Raw genomic sequence first — 27,774 nt, forward strand, 5'->3', positions numbered from 1 at the left:
ATTTTTTTCTTCTGCCAGTTCTAAAGGCTAGATTTAAATAATTATCCATGTAAGAGAAAATGATTTTGAATGGCAAAAGGGCAACTAGGATTTGAAACCACTAGCTCTTTGAAGGATAAGATTCTCATCTGAAAATTAACTAACATGGTTGATCAGTCTCCAAAGATGCCTCTAAAAATCTGCTAGAACTAAACACTGCAGTTCTGAAAAAATAATATTGAATACATGGTTATCTAGCTTTTTCTTAATTATTCAGCCTAACATAGTACTAATTCTTTGAGTCAAATATATATTTCTTGTCCAGTATTTTATTTTTATTGAGTATGTGCCAGGCACTGTTTTAGATGCTAGAGATACAGAAATTAACAAAGCAAATGAAAGGCTTATCCTTATGGATACATTTCTTTGAGAAGAAACACCCAGTAGACATAAACCAGAAAGTATTTAGTGCCAGATGGTATTTTTTATGGAGAAAAATAAAGCAGTATAAGGGGGATAGAGGGTGATGGCATCGAGAGAGTGAAAGTTGATATTTAGGTAAGGACCTAAGGAAAATGAAAGAATAAGATATATATATAAAAATATATATATATTAAATAAATATATATAAGACTCTCACCTGGTCTCCAGAAGAAACACAGCCCTGCCAAAACATCACTGTAGCCTAATGAGACCTGTGTCAGACTTTTGAACTACAGAAAAGTAAGATAATAAATTTGTGTTGTTTTAAGCCAATAAGTTGGAAATAATTTGTATGGCTGTCATAGGAAAGGAATGTACTCAGTATACCTCCTAAATGATCATCTCCATATGAAATCAACATAAAAATTATTAATGAGATACTTACATTCTTTTTGTTATACTTAGTCTTTGAAACTTGGTGTGTATTTTACACGTACAGCACATATCAACTTGGACTAGACCCATTTCAAATTGCTCAGTAGCCCCACGTGGCTAGCAACTATTATTTTGGACATTGCACTTCTAACCGGTATGGTGAGGACAGGGCAGAGCAGTTAATACAAGGAAGACATCTGTGATGGTTAATTTTATGTGTCAGTTTTCTGGGTCAGAGAGCTCAGATATTTGGTTAAACAGTACTCTGGATGTTTCTTTGGAGGTGTTTTTTTGGATGAGATTAACCGTTAAATGGACTTTGAGTAAAGCCGATTACCCTCCATAATATGGATGGGCCTCATCCAATCAGTTGAAGGCCTTAATAGAACCAAGACTGACCTCTCCTGAGCAAGAAGGAATTCTGCCCGAAGACCGTCTTTGGCCTTGAACTGCACCTCTTTACTGAGTCTCCACAATCATGTGAGCCATTTCCTTAAAACAGATCTTTCTCTCTATATACACACACATCCTATTGGTTCCCTTTCTCTGGAGAACCCTGACTGATAGAGCCTGTGTTAGAGACAAAGTGTAGACACACACCCTGTGTAAACCTCCTCGTCTCCCTGTGTCCATAATCCAGAGTTTTGTAGAATAGTGACCAATCTGAGACTGGGTAAATGGGGTGGTATACTGCCCTGGCTGGTGAGGTGGGGGGGCTGGAAGGGAAGGGTCTGTGTTGGGACAGGCTTTGGAAAGAGAGAGCATATTCTGTTTCAAGTAAGAGAAAGGGCTGGATGGTCTGATCTATGGCGCTGGGAAGGCTGGTTTCACTTGGGTTGAAACATTTTGAGTTCTGCCGAGGGGATGGGCCCTATATTAGTCGGCCAGGGCTCCCATAACACCACAGTACCACAGATCGGGTGGCTTAAACAACGGAAATTTATTTTCTCACAGTTCTGGGGACTAGAAGTCCATGATCAAGGTGCCAGCAGAGTTGGTCTCCTCTGAGGGCACTCTCTCCTTGGCTTTCAGATGGCCACCCGCTTGCAGTCTGCCCACTGTCTTCCCTCCGTGTGCACACACACCTGATGTGCCCTTGTGCAGCCTAATCTTTATTAAACAAGAACACCAGTCAGATTGGATTGTGGCCCACCCACAGGGGCTCATTTTAACTTAACCATCTCTTTCAAGGCCCTGTCTCCAAATATAATCACATTCTCAAGTGCTGGGAGCTATGGCTCTAACATAGGAATTTGGGGGGAGCACATTTGCAGTTCATAATGTGATCCCAGTTCAGTTTCCCCTCACAGACTCCCAACCAAAGAATTAGCATTTAGTTCAAAGTAAGTATTGAATAAATATGTAGAAATGGTATACATGTGCCAAAGGAACTCTTGGTGAAGTAGGAGGATGTTTTCAGGATAAAAAAGCAGGTCTAGGTGCGTCTGAGGTCACGGTGTGTTCCAGGGGTGGGGACGCAAAAGAGACGGACGGCTTCACCCTGGCTGTGGGGACACAGCAGGGAGCCCCCTGGCTGGAGGCACTGCAGAAGTCAGTGAGTCCCTCAGCCCATAAATTACCCTCCCAGGCCTGCCTCATTTGAGTCCCTGGGTCTGGGTCCTGGCTGTGAGAAGCCCAGCAGCACATGTCTAAGGGCAATGTAAGAAAGTGAGGCAATCATGATACCGGTAAGAATTTAGGCACCTATCTTGCAACTCCTTCTGATAATTTATAAATCATCTGACTATCTTGCAACTCCTTCTGATAATTTATAAATCATCTGACTATCTTGCCTTTGCTGGAGGAGGCATTGCTTTAATCTGAAATGTGTTCATTTTCCCCTGAATTAAAAAAAAAAAATTCGGGGCGCCTGAGTGGCTCAGTCGTTAAGCGTCTGCCTTCGGCTCAGGTCATGATCCCAGGATCCTGGGATGGAGCCCCGCATCAGGATCCCTGCTCAGCAGGAAGCCTGCTTCTCCCTCTCCCACTCCCCCTGCTTGTTCCCTCTCTCGGTGTGTCTCTCTCTGTCAAATAAATAAATAAAATCTTAAAAAAAAAAAATTCTACTGTGTGTTCAAGGAAAGTGGTGAATCTTTCAGACATTGTTACTTTAAAGAGCATTGTTGTTTGCCTCAGGGTCAGAGAGGCATTTGGGGGTAGAAGGAACTGTGTGTGGGCTAGAAGGATCCAGCAATAGCGAACTGAGCCTGACAATAGGTTGTGCTTCACAGAGAGAGTGACCGTGCAGTGCATTTGGAAATAAATTTCGCATTTCTCCTTCCCCAAATTGCCTGAGTCTCTCCACACCCTTCCTTCCCCTCTCTCCCCAGCTGTAGGACTTTGTCAGGGAATTTCAGGTGGAGGGGACAGCCTAAGTGAAGGCACGGAGATGGGAGAACCTGTGGATGGGGTTAGAGGATTGTGTAGCTAGCATATGGGGCAGGGCTTGGAGGACAGCGGGGGAGGTGGTTCATATCAGGGGGCGGCATTGAATGGGGACACTGAAGAATTTAAACATTGATCTGTAAGGAAGAGGAACACGAGAGGCTTTTAAGAAGAGTGACATAACTGGAATCTAGTCAGCAAATTATATATAGCTGCCTGTTTTTGTATGGCCCATGAGCTACAAAGAGTTTTTACATTTTTGAAGGGTTGGAAAGAAAGGAAGGAAGGATGGATAGACAAAGAGAAGAGATTACCCACAAAATCCCGACTATTTACAATCTCTCTCTTTATAGGTAAAGTTTGCCAAATCCAGACTAGATTAAAAAAAATAATAACTACCATTTATTAAATGCTTATTCAATGCCAGATTTTAATATCTGTTATTTTGAATTTGCAAAATTAGGGACTTGTCCTGGGTTATTCAGCTAAGTAGATGAACCAGGACTGGAGCCCAGGCTGCCAACTGTCAAGCTGACAGTAAAAACCAGAGGAGGTGAGGGTGGGCACGGGGAGGGTTCTTGTGAGGCTCCTTGACCCTGAAGGTGAGATACGATGCAAGTCTGCATGAGGCACGTGATGGTGGAAATAGAAAGCAGGGAGCAAGCGAAGAAGCTCCACGATGCAGACTACAGGATTTGACGTGCAGGTGAGGGGGAGGAAGGAGTCACCTCTGAACACTTGTCTTCCTGGGCCATTCTCTTCTGTGGGGTTCTCTCCTGACACCCTCTCTCCTCAGGCTGTCCACCAATGGTTTTCTCATGCCACAGATTTTTTAACCAAGCTGCCTGGACTAGTGACAAGGACAGCAGTCCCCAAATGGAGAGACTCCTATTCCCACTCCGGACCTGTCATTACCTAGGCACATGACCCTCCACAGCTGCCAGACATTAAAAGCACAATGCCCACGATTGGGGACACTGTGGGAAAACCGGAACACATAACACCAATGGCAGTGTATTTTGGAAGAAGCTTCCAAGAAACCAAGTTGGAAAATTCTGGAGACTTATCCTAAGAAAATAAACAGATAAAATCTATTTAATAATAGATATTGATCGAGTAACAGAAAAATAAATAAGATCTCACTAAAGTATCCACTGCAATGTTATTTATGTAAGAAATTCCTTAGTAACAACTTAAATATCTGATATTAGGGAAATGGTTGATTAAGTTTTTGTTTATCTGCCTGAAGAAAAGTCAGATGGCCATTAAAAATAGAAGTTGTAGGGGCACATGGGTGGCTCAGTCAGTTGAGCATCTGACTCTTGGTTTTGGCTGGGGTGATGATCTTGGGGTCGTGGGATCGAGCCCAGCGTGGGCTCAGTGCTCAGTGAGGTGTTTGCTTGGGACTCTCTCTCCCTCTCCTTCTGCCCTTCCCCTCCCCTCAAATAAATAAATAAATCTTAAAAAAAAAAAAAAAGGGCGCCTGGGTGGCTCAGTTGGTTAAGCGACTGCCTTCGGCTCAGGTCATGATCCTGGAGTCCCGGGATCGAGCCCCGCATCGGGCTCCCTGCTCAGCTGGGAGTCTGCTTCTCCCTCTGACCCTCCCCCCTCTCATGCTCTCTCTATCTCATTCTCTCTCTCAAATAAATAAATAAAATCTTAAAAAAAAAAGGAATTGTAAAGACTGTGACAACATGAAAAAAGGCTTGTTTTTCACATTAAGTGGAAGAAATTGATACTAAATTGTACACTATGAGTAAAACTATTTAAAAGGTGGATGTATGGGGCACCTGGGTGTCTCAGATGGTTAAGCGTCTGCCTTCAGCTCAGGGCATGATCTCAGGGTCCTGGGATCATGACCTGAGCCCACATCAGATGCTTAACGACTGAGCCACCCAGGTGCCCCAGATTTTTTCTTATTTCCCTTTCTTACTGTCCAGTTTCTATAACATTTTTAAATGAACTCAAGAATCTAAAATCATGTTAATGTCTCAATGCTTTCAAAAAAAGACTGCTTAAAAAAATATAGCAGAGGGGCGCCTGGGTGGCTCAGTCGTTAAGCGTCTGCCTTCAGCTCAGGTCATGATCCCAGAGTCCTGGGATCGAGCCCCACGTCGGGCTCCTTGCTCGGGGGGGAGCCTGCTTCTCCCTCTCCCACTCCCACTGCTTGTGTTCCCTCTCTCACTGTGTCTGTCTCTGTCAAATAAATAAATAAAATCTTAAAAAAATATATATAGCAGATGATTGGTTTTCCTGACAATAGATAGCAAGGTGAATAGATGTTTTCAGATAATTGAAAAATGCTGCATACTTTTAAAATTTTCTTTCCAATAATGATGTGTTGCTGTTGTTGTTGTTTTGTAAGTAGTCTCCACGCCCAGCATGGAGCCCAACTCGGGGTCCAAACTCCTGACGCTGCCAGACGCTTAACTGACTGAGCCACCCAGGCGCCCCTGCGATAGTGTTTTTGGTCCCAGGGAAGAATGACCAGGCTATCGCTGTGGCCTGAGTTTATGCCTTCAGGGTCTCTCCCCTTAGGATGGAGGTATACTGGGTGCCAAAGAGTAGACGCCTGTTGTTTTTGTCTGCCCAGTGTTCACTTTTCTTTCTTGGGAGTAGCGCTTCGATTTTCCTTTGAGGAACTGTCTCTACGCCATGGTGGCTCTAGGGCTGGGGACGTACCCTAGGTTTGGCCAAAGTGAGCACGACATGATCATTTTAAGGAAGGCACATGACCCAAGCATGTACGTCAGGTCTGGGAACTGTGGTGATATAATTGTGCAAGTAGCACTCTTGGCAAGCACGCTAGGCTGGAAGAATATAAGCTTGGAGCTGCTCGGGGCCATCTGTGCTGCCACATGGTGACACTGGACTTGATAATGAAGTCAGTGCTGAGGATGGTAGCATTGGGGGTGGGAGGAGGAGAGCGGGAGAGAGAAAGAGGGAGAGGGAGAATGAATGGGGATGATAACATTGTCTGAGGCCCTTGATCAAGCTGTTCTCGAATGCAGTCATTCTTTCCTGGTCTCTCTGTCTTTCTCTCTTCCTCTCCCCATTTCTTCTTTCCCTCTCTTTTTTCTTTAATCCAATTTAAATTGGGTTCCTTCCACAGACAACTCAAACAATCCTGCCCATAAAGGATGTCAACACTTTGCTGCACTCCAAGTCAGAAGGCAGTAAGAAGGTGACAGAGGTAAAGTGGACAGCCGAAAAGGAAGTGACTTGTTTGCTACGAGGTGCTTTTTAACCTGCGTGTACTGGGGGCAGCCGCAAGTACATTTTGCACAGGGGAAAAAGCCTTGCTGGCAGGATGGCTACTGTCAAAGAAAAGGGATGAGTATGGGAACTTTAGCGATGTGTATTGGTGGGGGAGGGTAAAAAAATCAATAAGTCTGAAATGCAGATTTTAAAAACACAAGGAACTTGGAGCCAGCCTTGGAACTTTGATCACACAAATCATCAGCAGGTTTGCATGGTGTTTTTATTACTGCTCCCTCTTGATGGTTCCTCCTACATAATTATTACTCTGTATGCTTTGGAAAATTTCTTTGTACATTTAGTATCAGGCTATTTCTCATCTTTATTTTCCTGCTCTTTTACCTTCTTATTCCAAAGTCACTGACTGTTTTACTGTAAAAATTTTTGTGCAGCTTAAATCACTTGCTAAACATCAAAGAATCCTGTGCATTGGTAATAAAGATGTTTTGCAGGCTGGGGATAACGGCAGTCATGGTTGGAATTTTCAAATCTATAATAGTAAACTCTCCACATAAATAGAATAAGAATGTGATTCCTGTATATCTGTTTCATCAGGGGTGGGATGACTTGTGTGGCTCAGATAGGAACCCCTGAATCCTCCAAGGAAGAAACGAGAGCATTTAGAAAGTCTATGCAGCTGCTAAAAGGTTAGCTAATGTAATGGACTGAGTGTTTGTGTCTCCCCCTCACCGCACCCCCTGGAACTCTTATGTGGAAATCCTAACCATCATTGCCATTGTAGTAGGAAGTGGGGTCTTTAAGAGGTGATTAGGTCATGAGGGTGGAGGCCTCATGAATGAGATTAGTGCCCTGATAAAAGAGACCCCAGAGAGCAACCTCATGGTGACACACGGCAAGAAGATGGCCTCCCACCAGACCCTGGATCTGCTGGTGCTCTGGTCTTGGACTTCCCATCCTCCAGAACTGTGAGAAATAAATATATGTTGCTTAAACCACTGTCTGTGGTACTGTTGTTACAGCAGCGTGAAGGGACTAAGACATTTAGCGTACTGGTCTTTTGCCTGCTTGTTCTCCGCCCTCATTCCCACCTTTTGGTCCTCTGCTATGTACTTGGGGGGTGGGCTCTAAGACCCAGGAGACTATTCCCTAAACTTCCTTACCAGCTGACTCTGATTCAGTTTTCCTAATGGGAAGCCCTGGTTGAACGGAAAGGTAGGGGGAGAGGAGAAAAAAATCTTCTTCCTGCTTCTAGCTTCTGTTGGCTTTCCTCTACCCAAGATCCTGGATCAGGATCTTGTGGCATTCCCAGAATGGCCGGTGTGAAGCCTCTTTGTTGGTCCCAGCACCAGCACCTGATACCCTTTGGTGGTTCAGAAAAAAGGGGCCCCATGGTACCTCCCCCAGGTTCTAGCCCCTCCTTCAGAGTTCTGGGGTATGGTAACACTATCTTCTCCATTTTGTTTTGTTTTGTTTTAAGATTTTATTTATTTATTTGAGAGAGAGAGAGCACAAACAGGGGGACAGGCAGGGGCAGAGGGGGCCAAGCAGACTCGATGCTGAGCAGGGAGCCTGACTCAGGGCTTGATCCCAGGACCCTGAGATCATGCCTTGAGCTGAAGTCAGGCACTTAACCGACTGAGCCACCAGGCACCCCTCCATTTTGTTTACCCAGCCTTACCCTGGTGTTTATGGACTGAATTGTGCCCTGCCCCCCCCCAATTCATATGTTGAAGTCCTAACCCCCAGTACCTCAGAATGTGACTTTATTTGGAGATAGGGTTCTTTTTTTTTTTTTTAAGATTTTATTTATTTATTTGACAGAGACAGAGATAGCGAGAGCAGGAACATAAGCAGCGGGAGTGGGAGAGGGAGAAGCAGGCTTCCCTTCAAGGAGGGAGCCCGATGCGGGGCTTGATCCCAGGACCCTGGGATCATGACCCAGGCCGAAGGCAGACGCTTAACGACTGAGCCACCCAGGCGCCCCAGAGATAGGGTTCTTAAAGAGGTAGTTAAATTAAACTGAGGTCATTAGGGTGGACCCCAATTCAATATGACTCATGTTCTTATAAGAAGGGGAGGTTGGGACCCAGACACAAAAAGAAGGAAGACCACGTGAAGACAATGGGACCAGATGACCATCTACAAGCCCAAGAGAGAGGCTTCAGAAGAAACCAACCCTGCTAACACCTCAGTCTAGGACTTCTGACTTCCAGAACTGTAAGAAAAGAAATTGTTGTTGTTTGGACCACCAGGTCGGCGGTATTTTATTAGGGCAACCCTAGCATACAACTTCCGGTGGCTTCTATTAACTTCTAGGTTAACCCACAGTCTGTATGTGGCTTTCTGAGCCCTCTCTATGTGGCCAATTTCTTAAATTCCCTCTTTGAAATACCTGGAATAGTTTTGTTGTTCTAAAACACCTAATACATATCCTAAGTGTATGTATCTCAAACCTAAAAGCCTTTTGCGAAAACAGACATTGACAAAAGGTTGAGGTGGGTTTTTTTTGTTTTTGTTTTTGTTTAGGTAATTAAGAAATATTCTTTAAATAGTTCTGTACCAAATTTTGAGAGCTATTTAAGAAAAACAAAATGCTCACTCTTGGAAAACACATATATTTAATGCCTATTTCTTTTCTTGTTTTGTTTTGTTTTTGCACCTAACCTTAGTGGGCCTTAAATTTCTTTTTCTCAACTTACATTTAGAACTCTGTCAACTGCTTCCTCAGAGTGCACGTAATTAAATGGCCTTTCCCCTGCCTGCCTAAGCAATTTTGGCTCAGTCCCTATCCTTATTTGACAGTGCCTAATAAAAGCTGGCTGAAGGGAATATGGTGTGGCCAGCCTTGATAATGAGATAAATTTTGCCCCAGTCTTGCCCGCTCTCTGACTTGGATAACTCCTACCAGTTCCTTTAGGACTTAACCTCTAAACTTTTCTTGCTATCTGCTCCCCCAAACAATGTGTTACAGGCTGGGATCCTCAGGATACCGATTCTGAGATGAAGGGGGTTTACGGAGAAATGCTCTTGGGAAAAACCTCTGGAAAGGAGCGAGGAGAACGGATTGGGGAGAGGGAGAAGGTGAATGGCATTGCAGTTTCAATAGCCTTCTCAACTAACCCTTGGGGCTGGAAACTGAGATAGCGCTTCAGAGAGATCCTGCGTGGGCCATGGAATGTGGCCGGGGAGGATGCCTGACCTTAGTTAGGCAGCTTCCTCCGTAGAGGGCAGAGGGACACAGCTGTGAGCTGCCATCAGGCAAGGCTTCTAGCAGCTGCAGGCTGAGTGCCTCAGTGTTGAAGGGGGATCAGGTTGGCACACTGTGGCGTCCACTGTGATTGGTCTAGAGAAGGTTCTCAGAGACTCAGGGTGCCATCATTATGTATTGTGATGGTGTGTTCACGTGTCTGTGTGAGCCTGTGGGCTCCTTGGGGCCAGGGGTGGCTTATTACATCATCTGTTGTCTCTCCAGCCTCCAGTAAAAACATGGTACTCAATGTCGAATCTAGTGGAGGAAAGATGTTTACTTGTTTTACCTAGTCATTGCGGGAGGCAGGGAATTTAATGTGGCATGCTACCCTCTGAGAACGGAATTTAAAAAGTCTTCTTTTCAGTCCCATTTTGGAGACACTATGTGACTCAGGCCGTAGAATAAAAACCCTGGAGGACATCTTTTGGGCAGAGCAGAAAGCCTGCATGTGTACCGGATGAACTGCTGATAGACAGGAAGCGAGAAACTCATGGAGACCGGGGAGCGCTGGGCAGGGTGGCCCGTGCTCTCTGGGCGTTGTTTCCGCATCAGTCAGCCGTTCTGTATTCACAGGCACGACTCAGGGCCCGGCAGTCAGTGCAGGCTTTTGTTCAGTGGCCACTGCTTCCCGCAGCCCCCGAAGTCCACAGGCCTCTGACCCAGCAGTCAAGGAAGAGAAAGAGTTGAAAGGCGGCAGCATCAACAGGAAATAAAACATTTTTATTGAATATCCATGTAATATGTTAAGTCATTTTTAACAACAATCAGAAAACTACTGTGGGGTCACTACACAAAATAAAACAAAATTTAAACCACCTCATCAAAAACGAAGGTAAATACAGCTAAAGTAGTTGGCTCGCGGGCCACGAGCCATATGGCAGAAGAGAACACCCCAACATTTCTACAAGATACAGAGAAAACCCACACATAGAAACACTCAGGCAGGCAGTAAATATACACAAAGGCAACTAGGATCTTTCTAGAGCATCAGCTTCTAATACTTTACACAGCTTTGTCAGAAGGTACATGTGGCCTATCTAAGGATGAATCTTGGTCTTTAAAGCAGGTTCAGTCACTGACTGGTGAAACATGGCATAGTCCCAACTAATTCTATGGTGACAGTCCCATGTCTGGCAGTGTTGCAAGAGAATGCATTAGTAGTACTTTAATGCGAGAAATAATGTGTATTTGGCAGCTCGAACCTGCTTGCCTGAAAGTGTTGTTTCAGTGTGAACAACTTAAAGCTGAATACAGTGAAATTAAATGTCAGTTTCTGATGTTGAAGGAATTTTTAAAAGTCAGTCGACTCCCTCTCTTTGGTAGGGTTTGGTTTTTTAAATTGGAAAGACTCTCATTTGACTCTGTTCAAACTGATATTCAATCTCACATCATGACTTGTGCATCTTCTGTTATCTATGTTTTTAAAAAGTACGGGTCATCCACAGAAGAGAGTTTATACTCCCTTGTCCTTTGTGTCTGTCCCAGTCCTGATGAGTTTGCCCTGACTGGGCTGAAAGGCCAAGAGCTTGCCTCTTCTTTGATGAGAAAAGAAGAATGACAGGAATTCTAGTTTTATCAGGAAACAGCCAACCTCGTGTGTGAAGCCTCCCATCAGCCCTTTTTGAATTCTCTGTAGTTTTTAAAAAACGTGGCATGATATCCTAGAATCTGAACATGAGACTAACGCTTGGTTTTCCTCCATCTTGTTTTGGTATTTGCGAAGATAAACTTTCCCATTTTGGAGACACTATGTGACTCAGGGCATCACTGCTGTCTGTGGCCTAGGAGTTGAAATGGGTCACAGAAGCGCATGGATGCAGCGTGAGCTAATAGGCTGCCCTTCCACAAAGTGGTCGTCTACCAGAGTGGGGAAAAAATATGGAATATTGCACAGTGCTTGACAAAATGCTGTGTGTTCCACCCCATTCTATGTATCTTTCTTGTCCTATGCATAGCTTTTCAGTTCTGAATTGGTCCTTAGTAATGAGAACTGTTTGTGCTACACACACCTTGGGCAGTGCAGTAGAAGGGAATGGCAGTATTGTTACAACATCACTACGGAATAAATTGAGTGCTATCCACTGAGGAAACTACGTGTCTAAGCACACACGGCAGTCACAGTGTTACACAGAGCAGTCCTTGAAGACTCTTAGGGAATGACTAGTAGCTTCGTAATAGTGCCATTTACTACATAATGACATTGAGAACATTTAAAAACTCCTCCTAAATCGAGCATCTAGTATACATAAGAGGTTGCTTCAGTTTGCTAGAACTTGTTCTTTGTATTGTTTCACCTTTTTTTTTTAAAGGACAAATTAAAACTTATTTAAGTAAAAAGAGCATATAAAAAGATCACTAGCTGTCTGTTTTGGCTTAATTGAAGTGCATTCAGAACTATGGCTAATTGTTTATTTTTTCATCTTTTGATGTGATTACAATACTGTCTGTTTACCACAAAGTAATTTTGTGTAATAAGCACAGATTGCTATGTTAAAAATATTCTGCATTCCTTCTAATATGGTTTTGTATAATAAAATATTTTGTTACAAAGTCTAATGTGCAAACCTTTTGGAATTATTATAGGTATGAAATCTGGAGCAGAATTCACAGGATGCACATTTGTATAAAGGTGATAACGGAGAGCTACTTTTTTTTTCTTTTTAAATAGTCAGGCAATATTTCAGAAATGCTGACTTCTGCCCTCAGCTTCTTCCCACCCACCCCATCCCCAAACAAATGCACCCATACACACACCCAAACCCCCCCCCCCACACACACACGGAACACCATCATGTTGTTACTCTATATGCAGTTATATGAAATCACTGACTCCTGTTCAGTTGCTTCCTCAAATGTAAGAGTGAAGCCCTGGTTTTAGCTTTGTAGATATGTACAGACAGACGCTGTTCTGGTTTGTGGCTATGCTTCCTGGAGGTCAGTCTGGATGCTGCTCAGATCATGCTAATTTGCCTGTGAAGAAATTCTACAAAATTGGATTCACCCACCAAATATGTGGTGTCAGTGTATCTTGGTTCTCACATGGTCGATAGAAAGCTCAGGTTTAAGTTGTCCTTTAAGACGTCAGCTTGACTGTGCTAGTGCCTTACGAGTTGGTATTTTTGCTGGAATGCAGATAATACTCTATTTACCGTATAATATATTATCAGCTCTCCTCTATCTCAGTCAATTTACATGATTTAAAATAGAACATCTTATTAAAAACATCTAGATATACACAGATTAGGAAACGCTTACGACATACAAATACACAAACTAGAAATAAATCTTTAGCATACTGGTATATACAACAGTGTGATACAATAAATAATTGCAGTCATGCTCTATCTACACATCATATTGCTTAAAAGAAGAGTAGATTTGGAGGGCAGTGGCATGATGGAGGACTTAGGGGCTCTCTACGTTTAAATCTGTGCAAATTAAAACAGGATTTGGAGTACCACTGAATTGTGTTAGGAATGCATGGCTGGATAGATGAAAGGACCCATATTACTGAGGTATTTACAGATTCTGGCTAAAGAGCACTATGTGGGCAAACGCAGAAAGGCTTCTTTCCTCTACTTCTTGACTGCCAGCATAGCATCAACTTCCTCCTCTACCTGGAGGGTGTGCCACTGGGCGATGGGTCGCCTGGGGTTGGCCAGCATGTCTGACCAGTGTCGCAGCTCCGCCCCAGTGCTGTTGTAGCCCACAAAGACCTTGCCGATGGCATCGTTCTTGCCAATCTTGTCATAGTCCAAAACAGTTACCACCACTTGCACTTTCTGAAAGAGAACACAAAAGAAACACTGATCACCCCACCCTCTTACAAAGCTGCCTTGAGATCTAAGCAACTGGAAATAAGAACCAGTCTCAAGTCTCGGGCCAAGCCTGAAAATGACTTGAATGTGAAATAAGACCCAGTCTCGGGCCAAGACTGCAAATGACTTGAATGTGAAAACCTGAGTCCAAGCCCCCTTTCGCCATTACGACGTCACCGTCATCACCGTCTTCAGCTTCTTCAAAATGGTGAATACACGTTAAATTTTCTTTTACATGAACTCCTCAGTTACTTCTCACAATAGATCCTACTAAAAATACTGCCATTTCACAAAGAAGATGCCGTGAAGTCCCCGGCCCGGGGTCATGTAAGGAATGAGTGGGTTGGTTTTCACAGTCCGTGCTATACTCCATCAGGCCTTCTGTCTTTGTCAACTGTGTCCACCTCTAGGTCCATTTGTTTCAACTGTCTCATCAGCAAGATTTCTGGCATTGGTATTCGGTACAATAATCACACGATTACTGTGAGTATTAAATGTGACAACAGAGTGAAAATCTTTAAAAAGTAGTAACTAAAGATAATTTCCCCATTTATATATTTTCCCAATAAACATTTGCTGAGTAACTGTTGCATATCCAGCGCTGATCTCAAATGGAAATAACCTTTTAGGCCACACAAGATTTACTTCAGTTATTCCATTACATTGTGAGAGTTTATTTAATAACTTACTTTTTAGAATGGACTGAATCAACGAAAGCAAACCCATGCTATTATGATATGAAAGACAAACTTTTTGAAAGCACATTTTAGTTCTGCTTCCTAAGTAATGGATTTGCTTCGTCAAAATATGTGATGGCTCTAATCTAGAAACTGAGTGCAGAGATAAAGGAAGAGTTTTAGAATAAAATATAATGCATAACATTTGGTGGCCAGAGTTAAAAGGAACAGAAAATGTAATGATGGACGCCAGGGCCAAATGAAGCTCCTGCTGAGTTCTGGCTCTTTTATGGACTTTGTACTCTGAGGACTGCATTATTGTACCAGTGTGCTAAGAGATGGCACCCATGGACAGCTTCACAGCAGAGAAAATGACCGCTCTTGAAAGTGGAATTTAGAATGTAAAATGCAACACATTGGCAATAAAGGAAACAAACCATCTTCCCTTGTGCAGCCTTGGATTGATTCCATTATCAAGGGCATCATCTATCCACTGGATGGTATTTGGAACAGAGAACAGAATCACTTTGGTTCTCAGAAAAATTCTCAGAACTTTTCCTGAGCAAATTCATCAGGATGAAATCATATTGCAGGGAATGGGGGGTAGGAGTTAATTAGGGACATTATGCACAAAGGTAAAATGGGGTTTTTGGAGGTTGGAGTGAATGGTTGGAGTGGGTTTTGATTATTTCATCTAGGAAGGGACTGATTCATAGTACTCACGACAATATCCTTCTAAAGGCCTTGGATTAATTTTTGCAGCTGCATATGTAGTTTATTTATACATTTGGAGGTTATAACATTTACATGTACTTTTGGAAATCAGCATATTTTGCTCATAATATATTTCACAGGGATAGAGACAGATAGAAAGCAGATAATCTTATAACCTCAGAATAAAGGAAACCCAGACCCCTATTTTAGTATGTAAAATGCTCAATTGTTTCTCTAGGAAAACTAGGAAAGCAGTCTCCTGGGGAAAACTAAAAAAGAAAAGAGAGGAAGAAAAAAGAAAAGGACAAACTGACAAGCAGCTGAGAAAGAGGAGGGATGCAGTCAAAGATGGGCTTATTATTGCCATACCTAACGTAATCTATGATGGGCTCAGGTTCTCTCTGTCCTGACAGAATACTCTAAAACGCTGCCCCAGAAACCCAGCATAGGTCTTGTTTTTATTTTATTTTATTTATTTATTTATTTTTTAAAAGATTTTATTTATTTATCTGAGAGAGAGAGAATGAGAGAGAACACATGAGAGGGGATAGGGTCAGAGGGCAAAGCAGACTCCCTGCCGAGCAGGGAGCCCGATGCGGGACTCGATCCAGGGACTCCAGGACCATGACCTGAGCCGAAGGCAGTCGCTTAACCAACTGAGCCACCCAGGCGCCCTAGGTCTTGTTTTTAATGTTCTTCATTTATTTTTAAGATTTTATTTATTTGAGAGAGAGAGGGCGTGCATGGCCCACGAATGGCAGGTGGGGTAGGCAGGGGAGGTAGGCAGAGGCAGAGGGAGAAGCAAGCCGACTCCCTGCTGAGCAGGGAGCCTGATGCGGGACTTGATCCCAGGAGCCCAGAGATCATGACCTGAGCCCAAGTCAGAGGCTTAAGCAACTGAGCCACCTAGGCACCCCTCTTCATTTTTAATATATTTACATTTGCTGCAATTTATAGTTGTAAAAGAACATTTCCTTTTTTTTTATAGGTGTAGAATTGTAGCTCAAAGAAAATTTACAATAGGATTTTTCATCACAATACCCCGCCTTGTATTGTTTTTGCAGTATTAAAAAACAAAACTCCAGGAGGTGTTAAGTTTCCATAGGAGTAAGTTCTTAGAACTCAAAAAAGAGTTCACTGAACAAATATTGCAAAATAAATTGGAGAAAATTGGATATCTTCGGGGGTTGCCAGGGGGTCCAAAGCAGTGACCCCACTGGTTCAGGCTAGTAAACAGATGACTGGGGGGGGGACAGGGGATCAGTGTCCTCTGCAATGTCATTTACTTATATAACAACTGTTGAAAGTAAATATGTGCAATTTACTACCATGTGAAAATGTGCATGAGAAAGGTTATATAAATCCCATGAAGTGATGTGAAGATGGTGGACTGCTGGTGATTTTTAAAGAACTGCCCTATACAATACAGTAAGTAGCTCCTGGCCACATGTAGCTATATAAATTGAAGTAAATTAAAATTAATAAAGTTCCTTGATCACACTAGTGACTGAGGTGCTCATTACCTACTTGCGGCTGGTGACTACTGAATTGGACCACACACATGATAAAACATTTCCATCCTCACAGAGAGTTCTAGTAGACAGCGCTGTTTCATATATTGTTTTAGTTTTATTGTTAGATCTATTTTCTAATAAAATGTTAATTTGAAAAAGAGACAAAATTAACAGTGTGAGTAATAATGGTGATGGGAACCATTTACTGAGTGTTCACCGTTCCAAGGGCTTTTATATGCATAATCTCTTTGATGTGGATTCTATTATTCCTATTTTATATGTGAGGAGATTCTAAGCCTCGGTTTCCTTATATATAAAATTGGGATAATAAACTCTCTCATAAGGTTATTGTAAAGACTCAGTGAGATTATGTATGTAAAGTGCTTAAATTGGGCCTAAGCTCATAATAAATATACAATAAATGCAGCTATTATGTTAGCTTTCTTCATGGGATAAAGGTATGATTTGTTCTTAAGATACTGTACTCTAAATTAGATTCTAGATTAAAGTAAAAATAAAGAATATTTCCTGATGTTTTATATTCTGGACCTTTAGAAATTTCCATGGTGTAGTTTTGATGCCTACCCTTCACTTCTCCTTCATGTTGTGGGTAAACTTTTATAGGACTGAGAAGATAGACCCATATCAATTATTTAATAAAATGTAAAAGTAGTGTTGCTTTAAGGCATCTGACTGTCTAATATCCAATATCCATTAAAGATTAGTAAGAAATAGCCGATAGTTATTGGATGTGAACTTTGAGTTCCAATAGTCTCATTATGGATAGAAGGTAAGAGAACCTAAAATTATTTAAAGATTTTTTTTTTAAATTTATTTATTTGAGACAGAGAGAACGAGAGAGAGAGAGCACATGAGAGGGGGGAGGGTCAGAGGCAGAAGCAGGGTCCCTGCCGAGCAGGGAGCCCGATGCGGGACTCGATCCTGGGACTCCAGGATCATGACCTGAGCCGAAGGCAGTCGCTTAACCAACTGAGCCACCCAGGCGCCCAGAGAGAACCTAAAATTATTTAAAAATTGCTAAATCCTAAGATCATATACCATTATTGTGGCTACATGTAGCATCCTGTTTTGACAATGTTATCCACAGATTCGTTTCATAGAATACTCCCTATCATAACAATTATTATCTAGCAAATTAAGTTTTCATCTTTGCAAAAATATCCATCCATTCCAACTCAGAAACAGGAAGCTAAATTTAAACAATTAAAATACGACTTATTCTGATTTTTCTATTGTTAATCACCTTTTAATAATGAAAGATTAAAGATGCTGCATATTTAGCATCAACCAAAATATTTCTTTTATCTCTCTCTTTTTTTTTTTTTTTTGGCATAAGGCTGGGATAAGGAGAACTCCATATTGTGGGCTGGGAACGAATAGTGAAAATTCATTTTCTCTTGGCCTTTTAATCTTTATGGTACTTTTTGACTTAGCAGAGTCGTTCTGTTGATTTTCTTCTTCCTACTTTATTTCTGCTCTACAGAATGTCTGCTGTTTTTGACTGATGAGTCAGCACATCTTGTGCTGTAAATTTCATCATCTCCTTCTTGATGTAGCTTGAATATCAAGTGTGCATGGGAGTAAGAATGGCAACTCTAATGAAGGCATGTGCACTGATAATTTACAAGGTCTGTGTCTTTCATTTATCTGGTCTGAAGAAATAAAATTGAATGGGAAGACAAACTTATATTTGGCATTACCTGGATTTGCTCAAAGGGTACTTCAAAGCTGAAGGACTCATTATAGTAGGGGTTAAGTGTGTTCTTTTTAATTGTTGTCTTTTTCTTCTTCAGCCTCTTGCCATTCTGCATCAGATGGATCTTCACATAAGGATCTGAAAAACAGAAACAAAAACTTCAGGAGATCAAAGATACATATTTTAGATTATAATTTAGCTTATTAAAAAACTTGAGTATTCCCAACAGAAAAAAAATTTAATATTTTTTTAAAAATGTAAGCCTTCTTTACTGAAAGATTTTAAGTAACCTATGGGCCAGGTTTTTTGCCATGATATCTCAATATTTATAGCTGGATTTAGGGGATGAGAGCTATTGTGTGCTAATGAACCAGCAATTTGGGGGAAAAAAAAAGTCTTGACATGTAACATTTGCCAGTGTCCATGGTAGAAATACTCTCAGCATGGCTAATTTCAAGCTACTAAGTAGTTTAACAACTAGCTTACCAAATCCCTGAAATATTAACAATTGGCTCTTCTGAGCTGGCAAAGTACTGGTTGCAGCTTACCACTGCATGGGAATAAAACTCCTGACAGAGAAAGGACAAAGAAGCCATTTCATGCATTCATTTATTCATTTACTCAATCAATATTAGTTAGGCCCTAGTGATACAGCAGTGAATAAAACTGATCATTGCTGTTTTCATGAGGGAACTTCAGACTTGTTGCAGGGAGGAGACAGTAGGCTTGTAAAGAAATGAAATACATATGAAATTACAAGTTGACAAGAGTGCTCTAGAAGAACAGAGCAAGAATAGAGATAGGATTGAGAATAGCAGGGATGGTATGGTGAGCCTAAGGTAGCAATGGAATTCTTATACTTAGATTGCTCGGTAAGGCCTCTCTGTGGAGGTAATATTTAAACTGAGATTTGAAGGTTAAAGGGAGAGAAGAGGCCATGTACGCGCGCATGTGTGTGTGTGTATGTGTGTGTGTTGCGCATGCAATGATGGGGTGGGTTGTGGTTGGAGAGGGCGAGAGAGAGAAAGAGAGAGATGGAGAGAGGGAGATTTAGAAAGGGAGCTCTGCAGGACGTGCCTGATCATCCCTAGGTAGAGAGTAAGTCAGTACACATAGAGGTAATGAGAAAAGGAGCAGGATTCCCTTAGCAGTTTCCCCAAAGCCTCACTAAGTAAAGGTAAAGTGATAAGCAAATCAATGGAGGGGTAAGACAATTCCCATTTACAGTTCTCACTACTAATGGATGAATGACATACCTTCAGGTTACTAAGAACCAACACCCAGGTTTGACAATAGAATCTCTCTACTGTTTTCTTAAATATTTGTCCAGTTCACATGTAATGCATATTCTTTATAGAAAAAGGTCAGAAAACAATGATAAACATAAAGAAAAAAATTAAAAATCACCCATGATTTTACTCCCCTAAAATAATCAGTGCTAAGCCTTCTAAAATTTCTTTCGTCCCTTTTAGTATGTGTAAAGCTTGCAGAAACTTTACAGATAATCTAGTTTAAAACCCACATATTTTTAGATAACAACCTTTTCTGGTCTGTAGTTTTTTCAGCACAATAAAATTCCGGTTTATTATTGGACATCATTGTTTACACATACATCAAACATGCCAAAACTGGCAGCAACTTCATAGACAGACAAACAAACAAACAAAAAAAATGAAAGGAAAAAAAGAAGAAACCTTTTATCTTTGGCCTCTTTAACCATCTCACACAGACCAGCTGTTTATAGTACAGCTAAGTGCATACGCAAAAAATGTTACTGGAATTCTCGGAGTAAGATTGTTTTGTTTGTGTGTGTGTGTGTTTTGTTTTGTTTTGTTTTTTTACAATTTTTTCTCCTTTGAGATTGTAATGAACGTGGTCACACTACAAGTAGAGTCAGAAGTAGGACAGAGAATGCCCCGAAGGCTGGCTTGTTTATCCAAAATTAAAAATGGCTGACCCCAACAATATGTACAGAACATACAGTGTAAATAAAGATTACACACACATTTTCCGTTCTAAGTATTTTTAAGAGAAAAGCAGGGCCTTGGATATGTTGGTTCTCTTTTCCCTCCCTGCTGCAAATCCACCTTGTGGTTTGGGTTGTGTGGGAGGGAGAACGTGTCACTGTGGGGGCGCTGCCAGCGGGTGGGCCTCTCTCCTTGGTGACCCCGTGTAGATTCGGAGACTGGACGTAGAGGGTAAACTGGTCATGGCCGCCTTTTTTTTTTTAAGTTTAGCTTTTCCTTTTTTGTTGTCTAGTCATCCTCACTGGTCTTCTGCTTCCTGGCGTCACCATCACCCTCTCCTCATCTTCAGCTGCCTGTTTGCCTGCAGCCGCCTCGGCCTCATCCTCCTATCTCTACTCTCTTCTTCACCATCGTCTTCCTCTTCCCCTTCCCCATGTGCCTCATTGCTGGCTCCCTTTTCCCTCCTTCTCAGCTTTCCCGTGAACAGCTGCGTCTCTTTCATTCCCCGCCTCCTTTCCGTAGAGGTGGTGATCCCGCAGCAGGTGTCCGGCACTGAGCGGCGGGCGATCCCGCGCAGCGCCTTACAAACAACGCGAGAGTTGGACGCGCTGGTGAGCATGCGGCCGGAGCCCGTGGCTGCCGCGGTGGCCGCGCGAGGCAGCAGCCAGACGTGGGAACAACGCGAAGATGCCTTTTCTAGAGCAGCCAGTGGGGCCGGAACAGGTTGTTTGTATCTTCCTCTTCCTATCCGCCAGTAGAACATAACTCCTGTAGGACAGAAACTTTGCCTGCAGTGTTCGCTAATTGAATTTACTAAACAATGCCTGGCGCTCTTCAATTTTTGTTGAGTAAGTGGAATTTACTTAAGGTCTCGTAATGTGGATCTCCTTACTCTTAGTGCAGTCGTCTTCCATTGTCCCAAAGCCCACGTTACTTGGATATGTGTAGCTTGGGGTTTTCGTTTTTGTTTTTAATGCTCCATCTGCTCAAGGGGTTTGTAATGAAGATTTTCAACATAAGATTTTCAACCAGACCTAGAGATGAGGAACCAGCTCCCTTAACCAAATAGTTGGTCAATTAAATCACTGTAAATAATTGCAAATGAAGGGGGAAAATGGCTTTTTTCACCCATAAACCATCTTGCTCTTCACAACTAATACTGATTTTTGGGTCAGAGATCTTGTTTGCTTAAGAAGTTCCCTGGCTCCTCTGTCCAAACCCCTTGTATCTTTACAAAGATGGGCAAGTTTCCAGTTGCTTTTTGGCACTCACTGAATACCCAAATACTAAATACCCATAAACCAATGTTTATGCCTCCTATGTTCATGTGGTGAAACTTTATCAGCCTAACTAAGGTATAGCTTTTCTCAAGAGATGCACGATGACTACATGTTTATTCATTTAACACAGTAAATGACAAGAAAATTCCTGTGCACCTGCCATTTGAGTAAGCAAATTAAAAACCCAACAAGATAATTTCAGATTCAGATATAAGTTCTGATGTGATGTGATTAATGCCTTGGGGAGAACAGGGTAATTTAGAAAGGGAGCTCCGCAAAGTCCTCATTGAGGAGGCCAGGTTTGAGCTAAGAACCAAATGACAGGAAGGAGCCAGTCATTTGAAGATGTGGACGCTTATATCAACTAGAAGGAACAGGACACACAAAGGCCCTAAGGTGCACATCCTTTGGCATGTTTGTGGAACAAGAAGAAAGCAAGGGGGAGAGAGGTAGCTGGTGAAGTCAGAGAGGTCACTGCTGACCTGTCACTTTCGTAAGCAGAATCTGCCAATTCTGACAGTGATTCCGAGATATTCTATAATGTCTCAACTTTACTGAGATACAATTGACATGTAACGCTGTTTAAGTTTAGGTGTGCAGTGTGATGATTTCATATACATACGGATTGTGTAGTGATCACAAGAAGTTTAGTTAACACATCTGTCATCTCACATCATTACAGTATTTTTGTGTGTGTGTTGAGATCATTTATGCTCTACTCTTTAGCAACTTTCAGTTAAACAATACAGCATCGCCAACTGTAGTTACCATACTATGTACTAGATCTCCAGAACTTACTCATCTTATAAGTTTGTATCCTTTGATCAACATGTCCTCTTTTCCCTCACCCCCTAGCTTGGCACCATCCTATTCTCTTTTTTCTATGAGTTTGGAATTTATTTTTTTATTTTTATTTTTTAAATATTTATTTTATTTACTTGAGAGAGAGTGAGAGAGAGCACAGAGGGAGAGGCAGACTCCCTTCTGAGCAGAGAGCCCGATGCGGGGTCCATCCCAGGACCCCTGGATCATGACCTCAACCAAAGGCAGATGCTTAACCAACTGAGCAACCTAGGTGGCGCCCCTATGAGTTTGGAATAAAAAAAAAAGTAGAGTCCACATATAAGTGAGGTAATGCAGAATTTGTCTGTCTCTGTCTGACTTACTTCACTTAGCATAATGCCCTTAAGCTCCATCCATGTTGGTGCAAATGGCAGGATTTCCTTCTTTTTTTATGGCTGAATAATATTTTAAATTTATATATATTACATTTTTGTTTTAGAATACTATGAATAATAATAATATTTAGATTATTTTATTTCTATATAAATTTATTGTATATATTATATATATTCATATCACATCTTCTTTATCCATTCATCCATCAGTAGACACCTAGGTTGTGTCCACATCTTGGTTATTGTGAATAATGTTGAAATGAATATAGGGATGCAGATCTCTCTTTGAGATAGTGATTTCGTTTCCCTTAGGTGTATGCCCAGAAATGGGATTGCTGGATCATAGGGTAGTTCTACTTTTGATTTTTTAAGGAACCTCCATGCTGTTTTCCATAGTGGCTGCACCAGTTTGCATTCCCACCAATGGTGCATGGTTCTCTTTTCTCCACATCCTAGCAAGCGCTTGTTATCATTTGCCTTTTTGATAATAGCCATTCTAAGAGGTGTGAGGTGATATCTCATTATGGCTTTGACTTGCATCTCCCTGATGATTAGTAAAGTTGAGCATCTTTTCAGGTACCTGTTGGCCATTTGTATGTCTTCTCTTGAAAAATGTTTATTTAGATCCTCTGTCCATTTTTAATCAGATAATTATTTTGCTATTAAGATGTATGAGTTCCTTAAATATTTTGGATATTAGCCCTTATCTAATATAGTTTGCAAATATTTTCTCACATTCCATAGGTTGTTAGAGATCTTACTCTTTATCACCTTTTGTGCCTGGATAAGTTTTGACTGTCTAAGCCTGATAGGTTATGTATTCAAGGTAGACACATTTGAGGGTCTTCTTGGCTCAGCCATCTGAAGTCTTGGATTGCTCTCCATCTTCTCCATTGTCATTCAACCTTGATTGGCTTAACTGTGTCCTCTGGTTCTTTCATTGTGCAAAGTCTTTTCCTGAATTCTGGTCCCTCTGGAGATGGCCCTAATCTCTTGATTAGCTCATTAGTAACTTCTTCTGGAATCCAGACCTTGCTCCTCTCTCTCTAACTATGGCTGAGTCAGTCTTTTAAATGGAAGACTATGAGTCACCTAACTATGAGTCACACCCATGCTTTAAGGATGCACGTATTTTTTACAATAAGGATCACCTCTCCTGCAATGTAGGACTCTTTATAATTAAATTTGTTCTGTTTTAGGGGCTGTTCCACAAAGCAAATCCTTGTCTTTTCAGAGTTTCTTGGTGGCTTAGAAGTTCTGGTCATTACACAATAGGACATAATTTTATGGAAATGATAAAATAGGCTGTAATGAGATTCACTAATACTGCTATTGCTTTTCCTGAGTACAACTGCTGGACATCACGTGTGGCATCCAAATATCCATTAGGTTTTTGTCAACATGTAAATGGCATGGAAACATATGCCAGCTACAAAACTGGCTGCTGTCCTCAGGGACTTCATATCTCTATGGCTGCATCACTTCATTCTGTCCCCCAAAACAAGCACTCATGGAACTCCTCATCATCTAAATACTGAAAACCTTCTTTCAACACCATTTAGATCATCCCTGTTGCCATTGAAACGTGGGCAGGACTTGGGACACTTTGCTTCTTTAATTTATCTTCAAAAAAGAGTAGGGCCTTTTTTCTTTTCTAACTTTGGTAGAAAGGAAAGTCTCTTTTCTGATGTCTGTTTAGTCTCTAATAGTATGTGACTGTAAGCTTGCAGTTCTAGAAAAGGATGGAGTGGGATCAGAAAGAAGGTTCTTCATTCCCAATAAACTGCAGGTACAATGAGTGCAATTTATCACCTCGTTTTGGATGATTTTGAGGTCTCTTCATTTGGTTTTGTTATCCGTGTGGCATTGCTACCCTTCATTCACTGCTTGTCAGGTTTTCTTTTCATCTGAAATCAGCTTAACTGAACTTTATCTCTTTTCTGTCATGTTAGCTGTTATGACTTAGAGGCTTTTCAGGACACTGTAATGAAATCACTTTCAAACTTTTATATGTTGACAAACCTTTTTAATATACAAAACTGGGGGCTTTTTTATTCCTAAAGTTCACCATTATGATGGGCTGAATAATAGTTCCTTCAAAAGATGCCCACATCCCGATCCTTGGAACCAGGGAACATTTACCTTATATGGCATAACAGACTTTACAAATGTGATTAAGGTTAAGGATCTTGAGATGAGAAGATTATCCAAGAGATTATCCAAGAGGGCCCAATCTAATCACATGAGTCCTTAGAAACAGAGAACCTTTCCTGGCTGTGGTCAAAAAGAGACAATAGAAGAAGGGTCAGAGGTGCACTACATTGCTGGCTTTGCAGATAGAGGAGGGGACACAAGGCATGGGATGCAGGTGGCCTCTAGAAGATGGAAAAGGCAAGGAAATGGATTCTTACCTGGAGCCTCCAAAAAGGAATGCAACCCTACTGACACCTTGCTGTTAGCCCAGTGAGACCTGTGTCAGACCTATAATTTACAGAATTATAAAATAATAACCATATGTTGTTTTTTTAAATGAAGTTTGTTGTAGTTTATTATGACAGCGATAGAAAACTAATATAACAAGTTGAAGAGAGGATTCTGTTGTTTATCTAGGAAGGTTTGAGGATGAGACTCAAATTTAAATAGGTCTGGGAAGTGATCTTTTGGGAAAAATTCATGTTTTTTTTCAAACTTCTAAAAGTGATTACTTTGTTCTTCAAAGCAAAAACCTTCAAAAAGTTTAAGTCTTTTTAATTAAAAAAAGGTTAACTTAGAGCATATAATCAGAAGATAATAGTTAGGTACAGATGTTTTAGGATCCGTGATAAAATTAGTGAAAATGAATGAAATGTTAGCTTTGAATTATTCTTTAAAGTAAGATCCATTGCAAAGTTTAATATAATAATGTTCCCTCATATTTTTATTTTTATTTTTAAAGATTTTATTTATTTATTTGAGACAGAGAGAAAGAGAGAGAGAGAGAGCACATGAGAGGGGGGAGGGTCAGAGGGAGAAGCAGGGTCCCTGCCGAGCAGGGAGCCCGATGTGGGACTCGATCCAGGGACTCCAGGATCATGACCTGAGCCGAAGGCAGTCGCTTAACCAACTGAGCCACCCAGGCGCCCGTTCCCTCATATTTTTAAAGCACTTTAAGATTATATATATCTTTGAAATCATATAATCTTCTTTACCTCTTACAACCAACCCAATGAAGAGACTAGGGCTCCCAAAGGCTGATTTTTTCCCCCCAAGAACTCAAACCAGGGTCTTCCAACTCAGAACCTGTTGCTCTTTGTGATGAGTTAGAGAAACAATTTAGGGTAGTGTTACAGGTACAACCTCTGAAGTCAGACAAACTGGAATCTTGGCTCTGCTACTAGCTGTGTGGTCTTGGACAGGTTATTGAACCTCTTTGTGTCCTACTTCCTTCCACATAAAGTGGTGAGAATGATGATACCTAGTTCGTAGAGTTCTGAAGATTAAATTGAGTTACTATGTGGAAAATGCTTCAAATATGTGCCCAGCACCTATTATTATTAATTCTTAATTATTATTATAGTTTTGTGAAAGGGCTGACATCTAAGTCAGCATCTAGGTATCAGACTCTTGCCCAGTTTTGCTTACTCGGTGCCCACCATTGCACTGCTTGCTGCAGAAGGAAGCTGGGCTACCCTGAGTGCCAGATTTATTTCTGGAAAGAAGCATACTCACTCTAAGCAACTGGTTCATTCATGAAGAATTTAATCATGTATGAGATGAAAGAGATAGGGGGAGTTTCTTTCATTACCACCATATGAGGTAGTCTTAAGGTGTGAGATGGGAAACTAATGGAAACTAATTTCAGCATCCCGTACAGTGTACCCCTACTCCTGAAGTCAATAGATGAAATTACACAGAGCTGAAAAGTTAAACTCGAGAGCTCTAAGTGGAAACTTTTTACTAGGATAGCGTGAGTCAAAACTATGATTTATTGAGCTTTCTTTCCAGATACTGAGGCCAGCTAATGTTGATACACTTGGGCATCTACTTTCCATATGCTGCTTAAAATGAGGAAATAGGCAAAAGGAAGCCCTCAGCCTTGAGATTTGTTGCTGTTGTTGGGGATGGGGTAATACCTATAGGCTGTTAGAGAGAGGTGAAAGCTATACCTCCTTCCTTCATTTTTCTGTTCAACTCCTTTCTACCATGAGAAAATTTTATAAGTGCAGCCTATATGCTGTACTATAAAGTCATAACCATCTAGAGCTTCTCTTATCCTGCAGATAGATACCTACTGAGCTCATTACCTCCTCTTTAAGGCTGTTCTTATGCTGGGATTCCAGCCTCCTGGACCAAAAAGTTAGAAAATTTGGGGCTGTCTCTGATTCCTTCTTCTCTATTCCCTATGAATAGTTAACCACCATATCCTGCCAATTTACCCTCACATTGTCTCTCTGGCTGTTTCCCTCTTTCTAACTTGTTGTCACATCTCAAGATCAGAAGTCCAATCTCTCTTGTGATCTTGCCCTCAATTCCACACTATTCCTGTAATTGTTAAAACTATATTTGATCACACCATTCCCATGTTAAAAGTCTTTAGTGGCTTGCCAACTAAAAAAATCCAAACTCTATCATGACCTTCACAATCCCATCCTAACTTAGCATTTTCCACAACTCTGTGCTCTACTCATGGTCAATACTCGCTATTCCTCACAGAGAATTTAAAATACCATGTCTTTGGACTGACTGTCCTTTAGCCTGAAATGCCCTTTCTTTCTTTTCCCATCTTAAGTTTGGTTTAAAAGTCACCTCTTCCCTGAAGATTTTACTGATGATTTTCTCAGTCAGAACCTTCAGACAGACCTTTCTCTGCCCTGCAGCATTTTCTTTTGTAGTTTTGCAAAGTACATATCTCTTTCTTTTCTGGTACTGGAGAACTTTTGTGGTAAGCGAATGACATAAAAACCATATTCCTATGGGAAAATGTGTCTTGAATTCAGAGCTGTTGGCTTCAAGATGAACTTTGGGGAGACTTGTGACACGGGAGCTTCTTCCATCACTATTCCATACTCCAGTTTAACACCCTGGCACATTTTCACCCCCTGCTTCCCTTAGGCACTCCTAATGTCAAATTATGCCAACTTCATGGAAATATAATTGCAAAACAGCTGGGCTGTGAGCAATGATCCTTTTGTGTGAGATATCAAAGAGCCACTGAAGGCTTTTTGTATTTACAATGAGA

General features: G+C 41.4%; 1 protein-coding gene across 2 annotated transcripts in view; it reads right to left on the minus strand.

The window, feature by feature from the left end:
• Positions 1-12,786: 12,786 nt before the first annotated feature.
• The window catches only part of SYT1 (synaptotagmin 1), a 196,367-nt gene continuing 181,379 nt past the window's right edge, over positions 12,787-27,774 (minus strand). For both annotated transcript variants that reach the window (XM_021678551.2, XM_021678550.2), the window contains exons 7-8: positions 18,136-18,269; positions 12,787-13,473 (exon numbers count right to left, since the gene is read on the minus strand). In XM_021678551.2, the coding sequence (XP_021534226.1) occupies positions 13,267-13,473; positions 18,136-18,269 (341 nt within the window). In that variant the 3' untranslated portion in view covers positions 12,787-13,266. The remainder of the gene's footprint in view (positions 13,474-18,135; positions 18,270-27,774) is intronic.

The sequence above is a fragment of the Neomonachus schauinslandi genome, chromosome 5, assembly GCF_002201575.2.
Source record: "Neomonachus schauinslandi chromosome 5, ASM220157v2, whole genome shotgun sequence".
NCBI lineage: Eukaryota > Metazoa > Chordata > Mammalia > Carnivora > Phocidae > Neomonachus > Neomonachus schauinslandi.